Raw genomic sequence first — 19,670 nt, 5'->3', positions numbered from 1 at the left:
GGACTGCAGTGGACAACTTTAGCTGCACTCCTCTTGGACCCTTGACCTCAGCGGAATGGAATGCTGGTGGACCAGTTGTGAACTTGGAGGCCAATGAGTAACGCCAAGAGGACGATGACAATAAAGACAAGGACAGCTGCGGTGGTGGCGCTCCTGTGCCACCTGGTCATTGGAGGTAAGGAGTACCTGGACATATCTCCCCCTTGCCCCTCTTTTTTTGGGGGGGTCTGATGAAGGAAAAACTGTTTGATGTTGTCGGAAACAAGAATGATTCATGGCCAACGTGTGCATGTCGTATCACGCGGTACAATAAAATCTAATCAATTGTCAATGACGGCTATTCAAGTCGAAAGGTTGACTGTTTTACAAAGGGCTGGCAATGATTCAAAACCACCAGTTTCTCGCGTTCAAAAAGACATGGTCTCATCTCAATAGTTTTTACCTGTTGATGAATGCGGCGTAGCATTTTTTGGGTTTTGTTTCCTTTCGCCCGTTGTAGGACCTGTTGTCGGTTCAGTTTGGAGCAGGCTGTCAGTATTTAACTCATGCCAGCAAAGCCTGTTGCTGTTCCACGGGTGGGGGTCCTGTCCAGCTGTCACAAAGACGATCAAGTTAACAAGTTAACAATGCGAAGATTTAGTTTTTGTTCTTTCTCCCCAATCTTGCTGTTGTAGACTGTAAATTTCCCCAATGTGGGACAAATAAAGGATATCTTATCTTAAGTACCTAAAGTGGTAAACAAATTATTTTGGAAGAAATAACAGAGCATGCCGTTATCTATCATTGTTGTCCTATGGTCTTACCTAGAAATCATTTCCTCAATGATGAACCATTAACAAAATGACTATCCAGATTCTGAGACGGATGGCAGCAAAATTATAAAAACATCACCATGTTGTATGAAAACACGATCAAATAAACGGGGGAAAAAAATTGAAATAGAGCCCTCCCGTGAGGGGCTGAAACACACAAAGGACACTATCGAAGAGTAATTGCTCATATTTTAAAATGTACACATATATTTTTCCCTTGACTTGAGTGGCGGCATAACGCAAACTTTGGCTAGCAAAAAAAAAAATCTATTTAGCTATATATATATATATATATTTATATTAGATAGATAGATAGATAGATAGATAGATAGATAGATAGATAGATAGATAGATAGATAGATAGATAGATAGATAGATAGATAGATAGATAGATAGATAGATAGATAGATAGATAGATAGATAGATAGATAGATAGATAGATAGATAGATAGATAGATAGATAGATAGATAGATAAGCTAGCTAGCTCCTATCTATCTAGCTCACGAGAATGAAGCTAGCTAACTCCTATCTCGCTAGCTAGCTACACACACACACACACACACACACAAGTATTTTAATTTTGGTCATGATGGAGCTACTTGGACATCTTAGTAGCCTACAATTTTTTTTTTCCTACTTGGAGTAAGAAGTTTGAGAACAAGCGTTAGGTCGGGAAACAGCTGCTGATGGTCTGTTTCCTTCGTGAAGTATCGGATGACACGTCACGTTCACTAGTCACAGAGTATCACCTTCCAGATAAAAAATCCCAAGGTCAAGGGCACGCCTTGGATTACTGGAAAGGGAAGGTTGAATCTTGCCATTTGTAGGCGATGGTATTTTATAACGCTTGACGCGGAAGCACTCTTATCCAGGTCTAGTTTGAACACATTTTAAATATCGAGTCAGACTTAGACGTACTCGCTTGAATTAAAAGGAAGAACCAAGTTACTTTTCAGCATTCCAGCGCACGAGTTGTGATTGCTCAATGAGGACAGTACATCTATTCAGGAGCATGTCACTGTGTAGTCATTGTGCATGTGATTGGTTTCACTCGACAGGAGATGATTTCACTTTCATTTTCAATATGGTGCCAATTTGAATCTGGTTGAATTTTATTTTATCGGTTACTGTGTCTTCAATTTGATTTTACGGCGGATTGAACTGGACCGCAAATGTGATTTTATCTCATTCCGGCAGCGCATTCAATCTCATCCAACGTCATTTTGGATTCAAGATGACTTCAATGGGGATGAAAATGAATTTTACAGTCGATTGAAGCGCAATTAACCGCAGATTTAATTCGACTCGAATCTAATTTCTTTGTGGATTCAATCGTCTTAAATCGGATTTCACGTGGGCTTGCTTCTGACCTGCTCGCGGTGATGTTTGATAGATGTCAGCGACGTTCTGTGTCGATGGAACAGCAGCTGCCTTTTAGAGTGCAAATTCTCCATCGGAGATGACGTGGTCATCCACTGGCACCAGCTTCCAGAGATCCAGGTTCATTCCTTCTACTACAACGCCGATCAGCTCCAGAACCAGAATGAGAGCTTCAAGGGCCGAACGTTGCTGTTCAAGGAAAATATCCGCAAAGGAAACGCTTCTCTGCTACTCAAGGACGTGAATGTTGGAGATGGAGGGAGGTACAAGTGCTATGTGGGAACCCTCATGGGCACCAATGAGTCGTTCGTCAACCTCCACATCGAAGGCAAGTCGACAAATAGTCTGATATACATCAGAGATGCAAGCAAAGACTTTCGACGATTTTCAATCATCCAGGTTCACTGTTGATACTCTACCTGGACATTATTTTCTCGTCGGCTGTTCGCAGCTCCGGTCACTCGAATCCATTTTCATCGCGACGGACGGCAGCTGAACTGCAGCTCAGACAGAATCTTCCCTCGACCTGAACTTCGCTGGTCCACAGAGCCTGCGCTGCCTCACGCCCTCATCAACACCAGCGAAGTCCGCCAAGAGACGCAGACGGAGCTGTACAACATCAGCGGCTCGCTCGACCTGGCGGGTGACGCTCTTCCGGACGTGGAATACGTCTGTGACGTCAGCAGCTCCCGCAGCGGCAACAGAGTCACGTGGAAGAAAACAGGTGAGATAATTCATTGGTTATTTTTCGTGAAGATTTTTTTTTGTCATTAGCAAGATTGTTTTCGTTCATAGTGCGAGTCATTCTTGTCTTCTTCCAGTTGTGAACATTTCCGACGTAGAAACAAGCATCGAGTGCGCGTCAGTGAGTGACCAAATCAGCCTCGAGTGGACGTTCAACAGCACCGACATCATCGCCAGCAAGCGAGCCGGCCACAAACTCTACATCGCTGAGCATTGGAGGAAGCACGTGAAGGCCTTGTCCGAGGCGGGAAGACTCGATCTGCGAGCTCTAACGGGTTGCCAGAGTGGAATGTACACGTGCATGCTGAGCAACGCCACGCAAAGACGCATTCACGACGTCTACCTGGTAGTGATGGTAATGGCAACCCAAGACGGTGAGCTCCGACTCAAATGAGATGACGTCACCGGAAAAGACAAAAACGATTTACGGCAGACCCTCGCCAATCAGTCAACTGCCATTTGCGAGGGTTCTGCTACATTTTATTTGAAAGCGTCCGTAGAATATGTTTGTTTTCAGTGGAAACTCTCCTTTATTGTGAGGGTTACAATCCGGATATGCATCATCGAGTATTTGGGAAAAAAAGCGCAGAGGGAAGGAGTACTCCGTGTTCTGAAATTGTTTGGGGTAAAACGTTCAAACACTTTCGACACTTTTTTAAAATGGTTTTTAAAATTTTTTTTAGCAGGGATTGATCATTTAACCACGACCTAATGACATTGAACTGGTTCAAAAAGATCCCGAATCAGCTTCACATTTTGTGTTTTGGTCAATTTTGCTGCTGTTGAGAAATGACAACACGCCGTCGGAACGAACAAATGAACTCGGATCTTCTTGTTGCAGGAAGTCCCAAGTCGGCTGGCGTCGTGATCGGCGGCGCGATCGCCGGCGTGATCGGCGTTGTGATCGTCGTATCCGCGTGGGTCACCTACAAGAAAAAAAGTAGGCCCTTCCAACCGTGATTGTGTTTCTGAGACATTGTCTTATAACGTTATAAAAGACTTGTTCAATAGAACATTATCAAGATAAGCGCAACTGATGATGAAAACTTTCCACTTTGAAATGTTTTAAGATTTTGCTTTGCTGTCATCATCAGGAAACAGAGGAAAGCCAAAATTGAGGGATGAAGCATCGAATCCACTTTCATCACTGTCAGCCCAAGAGCGGAAAGACGAACGAGTGAGCGAGCAGGATTTACTTTGAACCCCGGGTGGGGGACATCCTGATCCTGGAATGGTCGCCAGTCAATCACAGGGCACAGAAAGATAAACACTCGCACTGATGGGACAACTTAGGGTCACATTTAAGCTTGAACTGTGCCTCAATGACTTTTTTGAGGGGGCGGGGGAAGCGGGGTGAGACCTGGATTGGCTGTCGGTCAGTCTCAGCTAGGTCGCTGAGAAATAAGCAATCATTCACACCGGATGTATGATTGAGGCTCGACGCTGAGCTGGAGTCGAGCCCAGTTGACTTTTGGAGAGAGAAGTGGGGTCCATCATCCTGAATGGTAAAAGAGAAAAGCATCCAGCGCTGCCTTCCAACTAAAAATGTGAAATTGGAGCTGTCCGTCCTGCTGCCTCTTTTGTGGACTTTTTTTTTTAAGAATGTATTATGACATGTGTACATGCCTTGTCAGTTTCATCTCACTTATGTGTGTGTGTGTGTGTATAATTGTGTCAACCCATCGGAAAAGATTGATCATTTACTGTACTGCCAATAACATGATTTCTCAAAGGTCAATTTCAAATTGACTACTTGGAGAAGAAGAAAAAAAAACCTGACATTATCTTCGGAAAGCTTCGTCAACATGGGGAAAATTCCCATCAAATTAAAAATCTGCATGTGAAAGACACGATCAGTAGTCACGCTTAAAATAGAAATGTCGCCTTCCACACCCACGCCTGAAATTTAACACCTTGTTTCGATTTCCAACGTGCCACCTTTGTGACGTGACTCCAGGTAAGATAAGATATAAGATAAGATATCCTTTATTTGTCCCACAATGGGGAAATTTGTAGTTGCGCGTCAGAGCTAAGGTGCGCTGAGACAAAAGATGAAACGCTCGCCAAAGGATTGAAAAGAAACACTCAAGTCGCCTGACAATGTCGCGGGACATTGAGAACAATCTGATGACAAGTCAAACGGGTTGTGTTGAATCGCTATTTTTTAATTACATGGTAATGTTTTTATCCGGTCACAAGTCTAATGAGCATTTTCTGTACAGAAGCCAAAACGTTCATCCAAACCAAGTAGGAAAAAAACAAAACAAAAGCAAACAACCCATAAACATTTGGCGTGCGCACGAGGTGAAGAAGCACAAAAATGATCACGTCACATGTCTTGAATGTTCCGACTGGGGCGCGGCCGTCAACGCGCGAGGCCTGACTTCGCGTTAAGATCTCGTGTTTGCGCTCGAGCGCTTTTCTCTCTTTCAAAGGATCACGTTTGTCACAACAAGGAATGGGCCACGCGCACACGATTTCATTTCATATGCAGCTCAAGGTCTCTGTACTAGTCCACGTTTTGTCCTCACTAAGTATGATTCGGCGCCAACCGTGTCTAAGGAGCGGCTACTCGTGCACGACCGTGTAGAGTTCCTAGTTTTAATTGTGTACTCGTCGGCCAAACGCGGCACGGCTAGTATAAAGTCAAAGAGCGTACTAGTACACGAACCCTCAAATGTCCATCAAGGATATGAAACCAACGCTCGAAGCGCGTCACTGTGGCGGCGCCGGCGCGTTGTGTTCCATGTTGTCCACCGTGCGGATGATGACGATCTGCTCCAGGTTCTGCGCCGGCGAAGGCGGCGGCCTCAACTGCTCCACCAGCGCGTGCAGCGTTTCCGAGTTGATGGTGGACACGGGGTCGGCTTCAAAGCCCTCCGGCTCGGGTTGGGAGATGGCCGTGTTGCTGGGCTCCGCCTTCATCCCCCGCAGAGAGTCGCTCAGAGAGGCGGCGTCTGACGGGCCGCCGCCTTCTGCGCCGCCGGCCGGCGGCGTCGCCGGTTCCGGGTTGCTCGGCTCGGCTTCGGGGATAGAGCTCAGACTTTTGCCGTCCTTGCTCAGTTTGCTCTGTACGAAGGCGATGGGATGGCTGGACGCCAGCAGGACGACTGCGGGCACGAGAGCACAAAGTAAAATGGCGCCGAAAAAGCCGAGGGCGCAAACGTTCTCGTGCTCTCGTCGCAAAAAGAGACTCTGGTGAGAACACCGAAGGATCTTCAATTGTGAAAATGACGCCAATAGGGCGACCCGGAGGGCAAGTGGTTAGCACGTTGGCCTCACGGTGCAGAGGTGCAAGGGTTTGAGTCCGACTACGACCTTCCTGAGTGGAGTTCGCATGTTCTCCCACGTGCCTACATGGGTTTTCTCTGGGTACTCCGGTTTCCTCCCACATTCCCAAAACATGCGCGGCCCATCGCAAAATGGCGGGATGACGCCACGAGTCCATTGCGGCCTGCCTAAAAGCATCTTAGGTTTTCGGAAAAGCGACTCCTTGCGGGTCTCTTGCTGTTGTATTCGTCTGCAGGCATTTAATTTTTCCAAAGACACCGTTACAGCGTTACACCGTTGTTGTTGTTTTTTTTAAGTCATCTCAAAATAAATTTTTCTGTGCGTAAAATGTAAAATGAAGAGCTAAAACTTTATATGGAACTTTTGAGTCCCTCTCGACTAAGTGGCAACTCGTAACTTGAAAAATTGGCGGTCATTTTTTTTTTTTTGAATTGTTTTTTTTCCCGTCCTGCAGCAGCGATCGGAGTTTAACATGACAAGATTGAAGGGCGGTGCCGGCTCACCTGCCCGCGCTCTCTCCTTGTGTTGTCGCACTTCGTCGGCGTGCGCCTTCTCCTGGTGTTTGATCATGTTCTTCACGCTAGCGAAGCGATTGCCGCAAAGCAGGCACTGCACGCCGTTGGTGCCGTCTTGAGTCGGCGCACACAAAAGAGCGTCGTAAACGAGTGAAGGCGGAACGTTGGAAGCTCACCGGCGGGAAGCTCACCGGGGTGAAGTCGCCGCATGTGCTTCTTCAGTTCCGACGACGTGACGAAGCTGCTCTCGCACTGCGGCTGGGAGCACTTGTACGGCGTCTCGCCTGGACGCAAACGGGACGGGGGGGGGTCACGCCATCATCAAACGCGGTTGTTTTGCGACGGGCGGCCCGCTTTCCTTACCTGTGTGCTTGCGCGCGTGCGCGATGAGCGAGGACGAGACGGAGAAGGACATGCCGCACAGGTCGCACTGGTACGGCTTCTCGCCCGTGTGCCGCCGCTTGTGGTAGGTCAGCGTGCTGGACTGGGCGAAGGCCTGGCCGCATACGTCGCACACGTACGGCTTTTCGCCGCTGTGCAGCCTGCAGGGGGAGCAGCCGCGACACATTTTTAAACAATCATGTTTATTTTATTCATTCATTCATCTTCCGAGCCGCTTGATCCTCACTAGGGTCGCGGGGGGTGCTGGAGCCTATCCCAGCCGTCTTCGGGCAGTAGGCGGGGGACACCCTGGATCAGTTGCCAGCCAATCGCAGGGCACACAGAAACGAACAACCATCCACGCTCACACTCACACCTAGGGACAATTTAGAGCGTCCAATCAGCCTGCTATGCATATTTTTGGAATGTGGGAGGAAACCGGAGCACCCGGAGAAAACCCACGCAGGCCCGGGGAAGACATGCAAACTCCACACAGGGAGGCCGGAGCTGGAATCGAACCCGGTACCTCTGCACTGTGAAGCCGACGTGCTAACCACTGGGCTACCGGGCCGCCCGCGTTTATTTTATTTTATTTTTATTTTTTTTACAGCGTACAGGCAAGTCTGTGTTTTGAGTCGCGCTCCTTTCGTGTCGCAACACCGCAGGCGGCACCGAGCGGTTGCTAGTTGAGCATATGTGGTTCAGATTTCAATTTATATTGCTTGGTTGAAAATGCGGGTGTTGAAAAAAAACTCTTTTTAGGTTTCCTTGGTTGAATTTGGGTGTCAAGTTGTTTAGTTAGCGACAACTGCAAATAAATGGCGTGAAGCAGCTTTTTTTTGCATGAGGGTAAATAGAGCGATGGATTTGAATACGTTTGCATCGTGTTCACATGTGTCAAAACATTTGAGCAAAAAAAAAAAAAAAAAATCGAGTGAAGCGCAAAACCCTGCCCCGCCCCTACCTGACGTGGATCTTGTAGTTGGACGAGGTGGCGAACTTGAAGCCGCAGCGGTCGCACGTGTACGGCTTCTCCTCGCCGTGGTGCATGCGGCGGTGGGCCACCAGCTGACACTTCTGAGCAAAACACTTGTCGCAGTCGTTGCAGCTAAAGGGCTTCTCGCCTGCGGCAAACACGGACAACGTCCTTGTGTGATGCGATCATGACCTCGGCCACACATTTAAAACATTCTGCCGCCGCCCTCGGCCGGCTAGCGACCCTCCACGGCTTTTTTATGAATCCGCCGCTTACCCGTGTGCGTACGCAGGTGAGTTTTGAGCTGCGTAGCCTGTCGGAAGGTTTTGGAGCAGAAGATGCAGATGAAGGGCTTGAGGCCCGCGTGGATCTGCTCGTGCCTCCGCAGGCTGCACAAGTCTTTGAACGTTCTGTTGCACTCGATGCAGGACCGCGTCGTCTCTTCCGAGGCGTTGGAGGCGTTCTGCTCCGCGTCCTCCGCCGCCTCCGCGCCGCTGTCGTCGTCCTCGCCGTCCGTTTTGCTCCGGCCGCGGCCCCTCCCCCGACCCCGCCCGCGACCCCGGCTGCGTCCGCGCCGCACCTCCCCGACGCGCTGCCTCTTGGCAGGCGGTTCGTCCAGCGAGGGGCTCCAGTCGGCCGACGTGTCGCCAAAATCCTTCACGCTCGTGTCGGAATCCTCAAGGAAGTCTTCTTCGGTCTTGACCTGGCTTGTTCCTCCTCTTCCTCTGCCCCTCCCCCTGCCCCTGCCACGGCCACGGCCTCTCCCCCTGTGGGCTGCGGGTTTCGGGGTATTGTCGGCCGGGTTGCTCTCCTCTGCCGGACTGCTACTCTGAATTCCTCCTTCTTCATCCAAACAAGCGGCTTTGCTCCCCTGACTTTCCTGGCCTTCCGGATTTTCTCGGCCTTCTTGATTTTCTCGGCCTTCCTGACCTCCCTGGTCCTCCTGGTCTTCCTCACCTCCCTGGCCTTCCTCGCCTCCCTGGCCTTCCTCGCCTCCCTCGGCTCCCTTGCCTTCCTCGCTTACCTGGCCTTCCTTGCCTCCCTGGCCTTCCTCAGCAACCCGGCCTTTCTGACCCTCATCCATCCACCCACCCGCCACCGAGACGATGGCCAGAGAGACCGGAGAGTCAGGACTCCCCGGAGAGCCCGGACTGAGCGAAGAGAGGCCCGCCTCTTTGTCCAACTCTGAGTGGGACGCCTCGCCGGCCTCGGACGAGTGAGAAATTCCTTCCAGATACTTTGTAGCGTCGGACATTCCCAGGAAGATGGCGGCTCGGCGTACAGCAGATTGTCTGGTGCTGAAAGTAACATCCATAAACAATCCATTTATTATCCGCGGCGGGTAGTAACCAAGCACAAAGCGTCGGCTGTCGCCTGAAAATTTTGAAGCTGTATCTATCTTACCTGCTGAGGTTCATTTGTCCCGTGTAGACAAACTCCAGCAGCTTCTCCAGGGCATAGCGGCTGACTTTGTCAGGGTCCAAAGTGGTGATGGCCTGTTCCTTCTCAGCCTGGGAGGAGAAGTACTTGCTGAACGCCGCGAGGATGTTTCGGTGAGCCCGGAACTCCACGTCTCTCACCATAATGGTGACGTCGCACAGGAAGTCCATTTCCCGCTGCTGATGCAGGCGCTGCAGGAGCAGCTTGCCATGATTGGCGCTGAGAGCCATCGCTGTCAGAGAGTCGACATTAATCACACCGACTCTTGTCGATCCGAGCTCATTTCTCTCAGGCGGACTATGGCGTTTCACATTGTATGTTAGTAGGAAGGAGTGAGAACAGGCTCTAAGGAATATGTGTGTTCGTAAAGTGTAAATGTTTATTAAAGCGTGTAGGATGGGGAGGGGGGGAACTATATTTAAAAAAAAGTTAATTCACAAGTGTATCTTGAGTGTGTAACACTAAAAACTTTCTTACTTTCAGCAGTTTCCCAGTGATGCTGAGAAGTTGAGTCCTCTGTTAATGTCACTTGTGTGTGCTCTACAAGAAATAAAAGCTGGGGTTAGGGTTTAAACAAGGGTTTTTACGTTCAAAATTTATGCTTTTAAGTTACACGGTGCAGCGTTATAAGTACCGGTTTAGGTTTCAAAGTCAAGTCCAGCGTGAGTGTTCACACCACCAGACTTCGGTTTCTTTGTAAAGTTTCAGTCCGGTGATGGAACTTTAGATCAGGATTTGCGTTTCGAAGAAAAGCTTGAAAGCTGAGCGACAGTTTTAAAGACTGAAAGTCGGATTTCAAGACTGACCCAAGGTGAGACTAGGGTTGGGGTTTAAAAGTATGGTTTTAAGACAACGAGGGAGTTTCAAAGGCAGGTAGGTAAGGTTTCAAGCTACTGTGAGGGTGTATAAGTAAGGTTTCGAGGCACGCTGAGCATTTCAAACAGTGGTTATGGGTCTTTAATTGAGGGTTATTTAAAACAACATTTATTTTAGTTCATAACTGCCAAAGAAGTGTCAAGGCAAGTTAAGCAAACTGTTGGGGTTAGAAGTCGAGTGGGGAACACTAGCTGTCGGCTAATAAGAAGCAGTTTTGGAAAATAAAAGCTCCCTCCCGTTTCCTGAGTAGGCCTTCGAGCAATGCTAATGCTAATAGCCGTCCCGAAGCTCGCCTTAAGCGAAAAGCCCCGTCTGCTTCGTGTGGCACAGAGTCCACTTCCCAGCACGTAATCTCGCCAGCACGCTGGTTCCGAAGAGCTTCTACCGCCCGCTTGTCGGTTCGGGCTGCTGTTGTCGAGAAGCTGAAGCTAAGGCAACTAAAACGGGACCAAAAGGCGCGCATAATACTGTGCTCTTATTTCGAAGGATTCACCGATTGCCCCGGCGGTGGCCACATAAGTTCGCCCAAATTGCAGCAAACACCCAATTCGGAGGCAAATCGTGCAAACGTGCCATTCGTGGTCAGAATCAGTCAGCTTCAAAGCTCCATTTTTAAACGAAGTCAAAGTAAATAAAAGCAGTAAAGTGCTGTACCTTGGAATATCCGTGCACCGCGGCCGTTACCTCGGGATTGTCTGAGATCTCGCGAGACTAAGGTGGCCGCCTAGTAAGACTCAATAATCAGCTGCTCAGTCGGAATCGGAATGATATTGGTCATGCTCTTCTTTAATGATGTAAATAATTGATTGAGATTGACTAAAAGAATTACTTAATTACTCAAAACATGCAAAAGTATTTATTTTGCCATATTTGGGGTACTTTATGAGGAATATATTGAAGATGTGTTTCATTTACGTCAAACACTTTCACGGCGAGTGGTCAAACGCGTACTACAAATAACGCATTAACGTACTAACAATTGTTGTTACAACAATATCATATTTCAAGGGAGTACTTTTTTTCATTTACGTTCGCATTTTGGTTAGATGAGACCGCAGAAGAAACAACAGTGATCGACAAGCTTCTACTCCAATCAGGTTATGGAAGGTCGCAACGTTAACCAATGAATGATCGCATCTGAGAAACACGAGAACGCGATGAGACGGAACCAAAGATGATTGGCACGCGTTTTCTCCAATCAAGTAAAGACAATCTCATTACGTTGACCAATGATTGCTCTTGGCAACAGAATCAACCCATTTGCATTAGCAGTCTCTCGACTGGATGTTGTTGCCGTCAACAAGGCTCGTTATCTTGTACCTTTTTGGTTGATAGATTTAAATGAATCGCTACATTTTGGTAACAAGTTGAATTTTTCAGACGATAGCCGACGTTTTTTATGGTTAGATCTTTATTGCGTTCGACGCAAGCCTGCATTTAGTACTTGTGTTTAGCGTTGATGCTAATGTAATACATTCTCCATCACTTGTAGCGAGCTACTGTAACCCTTTTGCTAGCTCGCTCGCGATTAGGAGCAGTTGTATCCTAAATTCAGGTGCTGCTGTCATGGGGGAGGTGGAGCTGTCATGCCGGGCCTACGTCAAGATGTACCTCCACGCCTGCCTGTTCCCCCGTTGTAGCGTCAACGGGCTGCTGTTGTCTTCCAGCTCGGCAGGGGGCGCCGTCTGCGTGACTGACTGCGTGCCGCTGCTGCACTCGCACCTGTCCCTGGCACCCGTCACTCAGCTGGCACTCACACAGGTAAGAATCCGTTTACATGGATGCAATGGACGGATGGAGACCATTTAATGAAAATAATCCTGATGTTGCAGGTGGACGTGTGGTGCTCGCAGACGCAGCAAAGGATTGTGGGATACTACCAAGCCAATGCCTGCGCGTCAGACTGCAGGTGAGTCCCTGCCAATTGTCCATAAGTAAACTGAGTTACAAGAGGTGATGGAAGCAACCAACCTTTTGACAGCCCAACACAAGCAGCCATGAAGATCGCCGACAAGATTGCAGAGCAGTTTGACGGCGCCGTTCTACTCATGGTCAGAATGTTTTATTCGCCTCAAACGATGACATGCAGGTACGAAGTGTCTTCATCTGTTCTGATGTTTGTCACCCTCTACAGCTGGACGGGAGCAAAATGTCTCCCGACTACCGGGTTCCTCCCATCGTCATGTATGAACGCAAAGACTCGAAATGGATGCTGAAAGACAAGCACACGTAAGGAGAGGTCATGTCCGATTCTGCCATGTCCAGGTTTTTGTTGAACAGCCCACTAGCTTGATGGTAACAGAATCCAGAACGCCATAGACGGGCTATCTGAAATTAGTCTAAATATTTTGGTCATTATAAACTTAACCCAGCTGATACTATAACAAAAGCAAATACATTTACATTGATCCACAAACATTTTATAATGAAATCATGATTCACCTCTTCCAATTCCAGGATCATGCTGAGGCAGTGGGAGGAGACGCGTGGTATTGCCGTCCAGATGTTGGAGTCCGGCGACCACTCGCTCTTGGTGGATTTCGACAGCCACCTGGATGACATCACCAGAGACTGGACCAATCAGAAACTGAACGCCAAAATCGCTGAGTTGGCCTCGCCAGCCAATGGTAATATCTAGAAGCAAGGGAGAAGTCCTTCAAGTAATTCATGAACTTTTTTTCTGTTACCGGGAGGGATGATGACAAGAATGCTGTTGAAAACTTTTATTCTTCATCTCGTTGTTTCACGAACACAACAGAACAAACGACAAGAACAGTATGTGTGCCAACCCGTGTTTTTGTCCCGAGGAATGTCGTTTTGACTTCAAGGACATGTAAACATACCACAAGAAGACTCCACTTCACATTCCATCCACTTGGACTTTTTCTGTTTTTGCTGACATGAAATGACCCTAACCTATCAGTGAGTGTGTTTAATAATAATAATAAAAAGGTTAACCGTGCACTATGTTATTGGTTGTTAGTAAAAAAAAAAGTTTGATTGACAAAAAACAATTGCCAAACCGTAAATATTCCTGACATGATTTTGATCTTCAGTGACCATGACCAATAATAATAAAAAAAACATCCTGTGTTTAAACGACAAGATCGACATTTTGTATGCTCTCAAGTGTCAAAAGCAGGACATGCAAATAAATGTGACCAATATCGGAGATATGCCGATTTGAGTGCAGCGTAAACGCCTGGACGGAATAAACCTGATCGATGTCTGCACAAATGAACAAAAAAAAACTATAAACACAAACAACCACACTACGAATATAACATTAAATATGGTCTAAAATTAATACATTGGAGGTGCATAGAACATTAAATACGTAGTAACGTTGGGCGGGTCAATACAAGCGGAACGAACTCGACGAAACACATCATTGTGTTATTTTACTGGACGCACGACTGCGTACGTCCATGTCGTCACGGCACAGTGTTGACACTTGTGGAGTTATTTAGATGCCATTTGGAGGTCTGGTGGTGGTTTTGTGTGTTCTAAGAATGTAAACGGAAATCTCTGCACACCCTTGACCCCTGTCCTATCATTTATATTTCCCCCTTTGAAAATATTGAAACTGACATACAGGTTGTAGGTCCTGCCACTGGCGGGAAAATATTTGAAATGAGTTCTCTTGGTCTAATTTTGATCTCACGAAAATGGCATTGAACGGGTGGGTCGACTTTTGATGACCTCTCGACATGGAATCCAATTCTCCATTAAATTGGCCACCTTGAGCCACAGTGGAATTCCAGCCAGTGTGTTTTGTTTCAGTTTGTAGTGTGTGCCACGTCATTCCATTCAGTCGGGCAGAATTCAAACTTGATGAAAAGACCCCCGCCAATTCAAGAAAAGTGACATTTGTGCTATTTTGGCTTAAGAGCCCGCCGCGACCTTCCGTCAAGGCGCCGGTTCGCCCGTCTGCACGGCCACCAAGTTGAGCGTGATCTCGTCCAGCGGAGACTGCAGGAGGCCAAAGGGGTCCAGGATGGAGCGAGCGCTTTCCACCTGCTGCTCGGCCCACGGCAGCGTCACCTGACATCCGCCGCCAAGAATCACAATTGAAAGGATTCAAACATCCGGACCATGGATGTGTCCCCTGGTTTGGCCAGGAAGTGCCCCCCCCCCCCCGGGGTACTCGAGTACCTGAACGATGATGAGTTTTCCGGCCGGATCGTCGGTGCAGCTGAGTTCTTCGCCGAAGCTGAGAGTGAGGCTGCACTGCGGCGGCTCGCCGCCGTTCACGCGGAAGTTGTCCAGCTCTGAAATTCGACCGTCATGACAAAAAGGACAAAAATCACATGTCGGCCTACGTTTGAAGACAAATGGGAACCAATGCGTGAAGACGGGAGCATTGAGCTGACCACCGCAACTCACAGCTGAGTTCTCTGTCAAGGACAACGTTGCACTCTTATTGCGAAACTGAGCAACTCTTCAGACTTGTAATAAAAAAAAAAAAAAAAAAAAAAAAAATCAAAAAATGTCACTACTTTAAAATTGATCAACTTTTACAACCTGCGAAGATAATGAGGGTCACGCAAATCACTGATGACAATTTGACTCCCCCCCCCCCCCCCCCCGAAGGGGTGGACTTTCTTTTGTTGCCAGCAGTTTAGACGTTCATCTTTGTGAAATGCATTTGCCTTGACTGAATTTGTTCGGTGACCACGCTTGTTACAAATTTTCAACAAAAAAAAAAAAAACACCACCAAAAATAAAAAATAAAACACTATAAAAAAAAACAATGGAATTAATCCAGCAGTTTTGTGCACGCCAGGTTTCAAGCTGATATCCTACAACGTGTGCTTTTACCCCCCCACCCCAAGCAGATATCGAAGCAAAACAATCCAAACACATCGTCACTCACGTTGCTTGAAGGCGTCTTTGCTGAAGAGCAGGACGGGCTCAGAGTTCCTCTCCATTTTGCACAGACCCGGCGAGGTGGCGTGCGGCCCCGTCCAGAAGACCCGGCCGCGGCAGAAGCGGCGGCCGTACACACCCTGGCGGGTGGACGTGAGCACCACGCCCTTCTCCATGAAAGGCAGCAGGGAGAGCAGCGCCGCCCTATCGGTGGGCGGCGAAGGCGGCGAGGGCAGCGGTTCCGGCAGGTGGATGCGCGGGAAGCAGACGTCGGGGGCCGGCATGGGCGGCATGGGCGAGGTCGACGGGGCGTACAAGACGCGCACGTCGGGCCCGTGGATGTGACGCGTCAGCATTTGCTGGCCCAAGTAGTGCACCGTCACGTGTAGTGAGTCCTTTTCTAAACAACCGTCCACAAAATACAATTATCTTTTATTTACATTTCCAAATTGATGTTCTTTCATCCTCAATGAAACAAATATAGACATGATATCTCAATTTGCAATTTTGAATTAGTTTTGCGACCTGTCACGTTATTCATTACATATTTTTTGTTCTTTCACTTAAAAAAAAAATTCTGTTCAGTTACCACAAAAAAAGGAGAGCGGTATTTATTTGACTTAATTTGGATATTTAATATTTATGAATGTGATTGTATTTATTTCCCATGTAAAGTTAATTAAAAAGTAGCTTTGTCATTTTGCTATTCATTTGAATGATATCAGCTATTTTAATTACAGTTTTGATACTTCACATTCATTTCAACCTTTATGACATTTTAATTTTGGATTATTTTTTGGAACTTGTGATGTATTATTATTACTACAATAGTGTATTTTTATTTCACTTGTAGAAAACTTTCAAATAAATTAAAACAAAAATCCTTTGTAATTCTAAATAAATTGAATTTTGCCATTTTATTATTGATTACATTTTGATCGATGCCCCTTTTACATATTTTATTCTCCCCTCCCCCCTAAAAAATTGAATAGCGATTTTGACACTTTGCCACAGTTTATTGCATTTTTCGTTCAATGTTTTTTTACGTTCTTTTATAAAGACGGATGGATGGAGCCGAGCGCTTACCTTCTTCTGGAGGCGTGACGCTCTCCTCAATGCGGACGTCCAGTTGGATCTCCCTGAGCGCTGCAGGGACGGAAAGTGCAAAAACTTTGAGCCCCGACCCCGATCTTATGGCACAACACGAAACGTCACAAAAAGTATACGTTGGCATGATTCTCCCGTGCAAAGAACCCACATGCTTACTTCGAGCTGCACGTTGTGTATTTAAAAAATAAATAGAAATAGAAAACTGAATCAAATACTGTTAGCTCAATGCTAATGCAAAACGGCATAAATTATCTAACTCATCTTAGATTCTTTATCCTCTGCAAACAACTCATATCACAGGTTAATTGTATCTCCTGCCATTTAGTGGAAAAAAAATATTGTTCTCCCCGTCAGTATATAATAAAAATATTTTTTTTGTCATAAACCCCCTCCCCAAAATGATTGATGTCGCATATATTAGCGGCGTCTGTGGTTGAAACTCACAGGCTTCCTGCGTGGCGTCGTCTATCTGGACCGGATGCTGTTCTGGCAGGAGATGCTCAGTCTGGAGCTCGACGTCTTCAGCACCCTGCGCCGCAGCCACAAAACACTGTCACGCAAGCTAGCACGCTAACAGCAATAAAGAAAGAATGCTAACAAGCTAACACAACAAGCCTCCCTTTTCTTCTTCTTGTCTTTGGGACATGTAGCGTGGCAAGAATCCTTTGAATTTATACACTTTGGACCGATTTGACACGCACCAGCTGGATTTTGACGTCATTCTCCATCTTGATGCGCTTGACGTGAGCGATATCTTCACTGACTGGTACGTCTCTGCTGCTGCAGCTGGTCCTGCGCTTCGACTTCCTGACGCTTTTCTTACATTTCTTCTCCGGCTTTTGTGCTCCTTGACAGATACACAAACCAAACGAGTCAGCATGTTTTTTTCTTTTAATGTGCTTATTTACTTTATTTTATTCATATGTGGGTGTGAATTCTTGTTTGTCTGTATGTGAACTGACATGTAGCTGGAACCAGTCGATTGTTCTTCTCTCTCTAGGCAAGCTACCCCCATAAATTGGTGAGCATACCATTTTCACCCTGCTCGCCGGTGGGTACCAGTCGGTAGACTTTGTAGGGCTCGGAGATGTCCAGCTGGGCTCGCTCCACCACCTCGCTGAACTCGGGGCTCTTGTTGAGGGCGCAGCGGAGTCGCGTCTTCCAGCTGGCCGGATTGCTGTCGCTCAGCCTGCCCTTGAACTGCGCCCACGCCTCAACAACAACAAAAAGTACGTTTTTCCTTTTTTTTTTTTTTTGTTGGCAACTTTTGTAGTTCTGGTGACATGCACAGTTTACACCCACAACACTTATCCGCTTCCCAATTGACGCTTCTAGCACTTAATGAGGAAAATCTCGAGGTGCTGGCGATGATTTGACAACAACGGACAAACAGAGAGCAGCTAGTTTACAAAAGACGAGTCAGCTTTCCCAACTTTGCTATTTGGTTGCGATATTGAGCAACTTTTCTGAGCCCTCGAGCAACTTTAATTTCAATCAGTGGAATCATTTTCACATCGTTTTGGGACAAGGACCTCCTCGGCCAAGTCGTTTGATAGCTCATTTTACAATCTTACATTAATTGATTCATTTCAAATGTGAATTTATGATTACAAACCACATCTATTTGCGAAAACACTCACGAGAAGGATAAAGAAGATGTGCACAATCGATGGCGGCCCAAGCTTAAACGGTGCCCCGTGTGCGAGGCAACACCCACCCTCACCTTGAAATCATTTACACATTCCCTCGGCATAATCAATCTGGATTCATCTTCAACACGACAGGCGGTTTTCAAGGATTTCTTTCGATTGGGAGCCGCCCAACCTTGACAAACATTTACTTGTCTGATGCATCGATGAGTCACAAAAGAAACGAGTACACGTTCATAAGTGCAGTTTGAAGGAAAGGCCGAGATTGTGTAAGCATCAGACATGAGCAAGCGCTCACCGAGCGTGATGTGGAGAAATGAACCGCCGCAACTTTCAACACAACAGTAACCTACTAACTAAAGAATGAACAAGTAGCGGAATGCGCATGCAACTACGAGAAGGAAACGCAAACTCACATTGAAACCCTGCTCTTTACAAAATGCTGCTTGCCATTAGATAGGACGCCCTTCCAAACAGAATCACACACACACACACAGTCACACAAATCACACCTTGAAAATGGCGGCATCCTCGTCCTTGCGGAAGTCCTGCTTGCCAGCATGTTTCCATGGAATGCGGAACATGGTTTGGGCCTCATCCTCCCACTTCAGACCAGGAAACTGACCGCTGGTCACCTGCCAGCACGCATAACTTTTAGTTGACAGGTTCTAAAACAAGATTTGAGCAAAGCACTTCTTTCACCTAAATCACAGATGTCAAACTCCGGTCCTCGAAGGGCCCCATTATCGCGCATGTTTTCGATGTTTCCCTCCTCTAACACACCTAATTCGAAATGATCAAGAACATCATCAGGCTCCTGCGGGGCTTGAGCTGATCATTTGAATCAGTTGTGTTGCAGCAGAGAGAGATGGAAAAACAATGCCGAGGTGAGTTTTCAGGTCAGCAAATCGCGGGGAACAAGTTGGGGGCGGGGAAGGGGGGGGATATTTCTTGATCACATCCTGCACCTCCTCCTGAGCTGACTCACACGCACGCGTACCTGTTCCACGATCCACGAGCGCAATCGACGCGTGCATCGCGGCGTCTTCGGTGCCATGGCTCCAAACAAGCGACTCCGAGCCAAGCTGTGGGTGGGTGTGTTGGGAGACGCACACAAAAAAACAAAAAAAAAAAAAAATAAATACACACACAAAACACATAACGCAGTTAGTTTGTAACTTAATAAATACACAGATAAAAAGAGCTGGTTCGCAAGTCGGCACTTCCTCGTTGAATCTATAAACACTTTCGTTCGGTCGCGCAAACGAGAAGAAACATTTAGCAAAGCGAGAGCGCGTCTAAAATTGTCCCCCAAAATGTCGGCGGTCTCAATTCGGAAGTGGATTTAAGTTTCGTTTACCTCAGTGGGCGCCACAGCTTGTTCTGCCGCTGTGTCGGGGTCGGTACGTGCGTGCGTGCGCGCGCGCATTCCCGTGGCCTGCGTGAGCGTTTGTGTATTGCCTCGACAGGGCTCGCGTGAACGCGCTTCAGCAGATCGCTGGGAGTTTCTATGAAATCACGTGACATGCAGGAAACCTGACAACTGCTGGCCACTAGGAGGACACAAAGTACGCAGACGCACGCAGCGATCCACTTTGTTGAGACATATGCATAAAAATAATTATA

General features: G+C 47.3%; 3 protein-coding genes across 4 annotated transcripts; 1 reads left to right on the top strand and 2 right to left on the bottom strand.

Annotated features, from left to right (window-relative positions):
* Positions 1-5,081: 5,081 nt before the first annotated feature.
* Positions 5,082-11,161, bottom strand: mynn (myoneurin). 2 transcript variants are annotated; one of them, XM_052054661.1, is made up of 9 exons: positions 11,071-11,161; positions 10,018-10,080; positions 9,505-9,772; positions 8,377-9,398; positions 8,089-8,248; positions 7,107-7,285; positions 6,935-7,027; positions 6,732-6,857; positions 5,082-6,047 (listed from the first exon to the last, which is right to left on the bottom strand). In XM_052054661.1, the coding sequence occupies exons 3-9, from the start codon at positions 9,768-9,770 to the stop codon at positions 5,653-5,655; spliced, it is 2,241 nt and encodes a 746-aa protein (XP_051910621.1). In that variant the 5' UTR covers positions 9,771-9,772; positions 10,018-10,080; positions 11,071-11,161; the 3' UTR covers positions 5,082-5,652. The 2 variants fall into 2 exon arrangements, with proteins under 2 accessions (XP_051910621.1, XP_051910622.1); XM_052054662.1 differs by lacking the exon at positions 11,071-11,161 and adding an exon at positions 10,175-11,055.
* Positions 11,162-11,656: 495 nt separating this feature from the next.
* Positions 11,657-13,378, top strand: emc9 (ER membrane protein complex subunit 9). The gene is made up of 6 exons (XM_052054701.1): positions 11,657-11,818; positions 11,972-12,177; positions 12,249-12,325; positions 12,398-12,467; positions 12,551-12,645; positions 12,874-13,378. The coding sequence occupies exons 2-6, from the start codon at positions 11,983-11,985 to the stop codon at positions 13,052-13,054; spliced, it is 618 nt and encodes a 205-aa protein (XP_051910661.1). The 5' UTR covers positions 11,657-11,818; positions 11,972-11,982; the 3' UTR covers positions 13,055-13,378.
* A 233-nt stretch (positions 13,379-13,611) lies between these two features.
* irf9 (interferon regulatory factor 9) lies at positions 13,612-19,244 on the bottom strand. Its single transcript, XM_052054681.1, has 9 exons — positions 19,045-19,244; positions 18,557-18,679; positions 17,427-17,607; positions 17,097-17,242; positions 16,840-16,924; positions 16,372-16,431; positions 15,293-15,685; positions 14,572-14,687; positions 13,612-14,460 (listed from the first exon to the last, which is right to left on the bottom strand). Exons 1-9 carry the CDS (start codon positions 19,099-19,101, stop codon positions 14,326-14,328), a joined length of 1,296 nt encoding a protein of 431 aa, XP_051910641.1. The 5' UTR covers positions 19,102-19,244; the 3' UTR covers positions 13,612-14,325.
* Between the last annotated feature and the right edge of the window lie 426 nt (positions 19,245-19,670).

This window comes from Hippocampus zosterae, chromosome 20 (assembly GCF_025434085.1).
Source record: "Hippocampus zosterae strain Florida chromosome 20, ASM2543408v3, whole genome shotgun sequence".
Lineage (NCBI taxonomy): Eukaryota > Metazoa > Chordata > Actinopteri > Syngnathiformes > Syngnathidae > Hippocampus > Hippocampus zosterae.
Note: the sequence above shows the minus strand (reverse complement) of the source record. Positions and strands in the feature narration are given on the sequence as shown.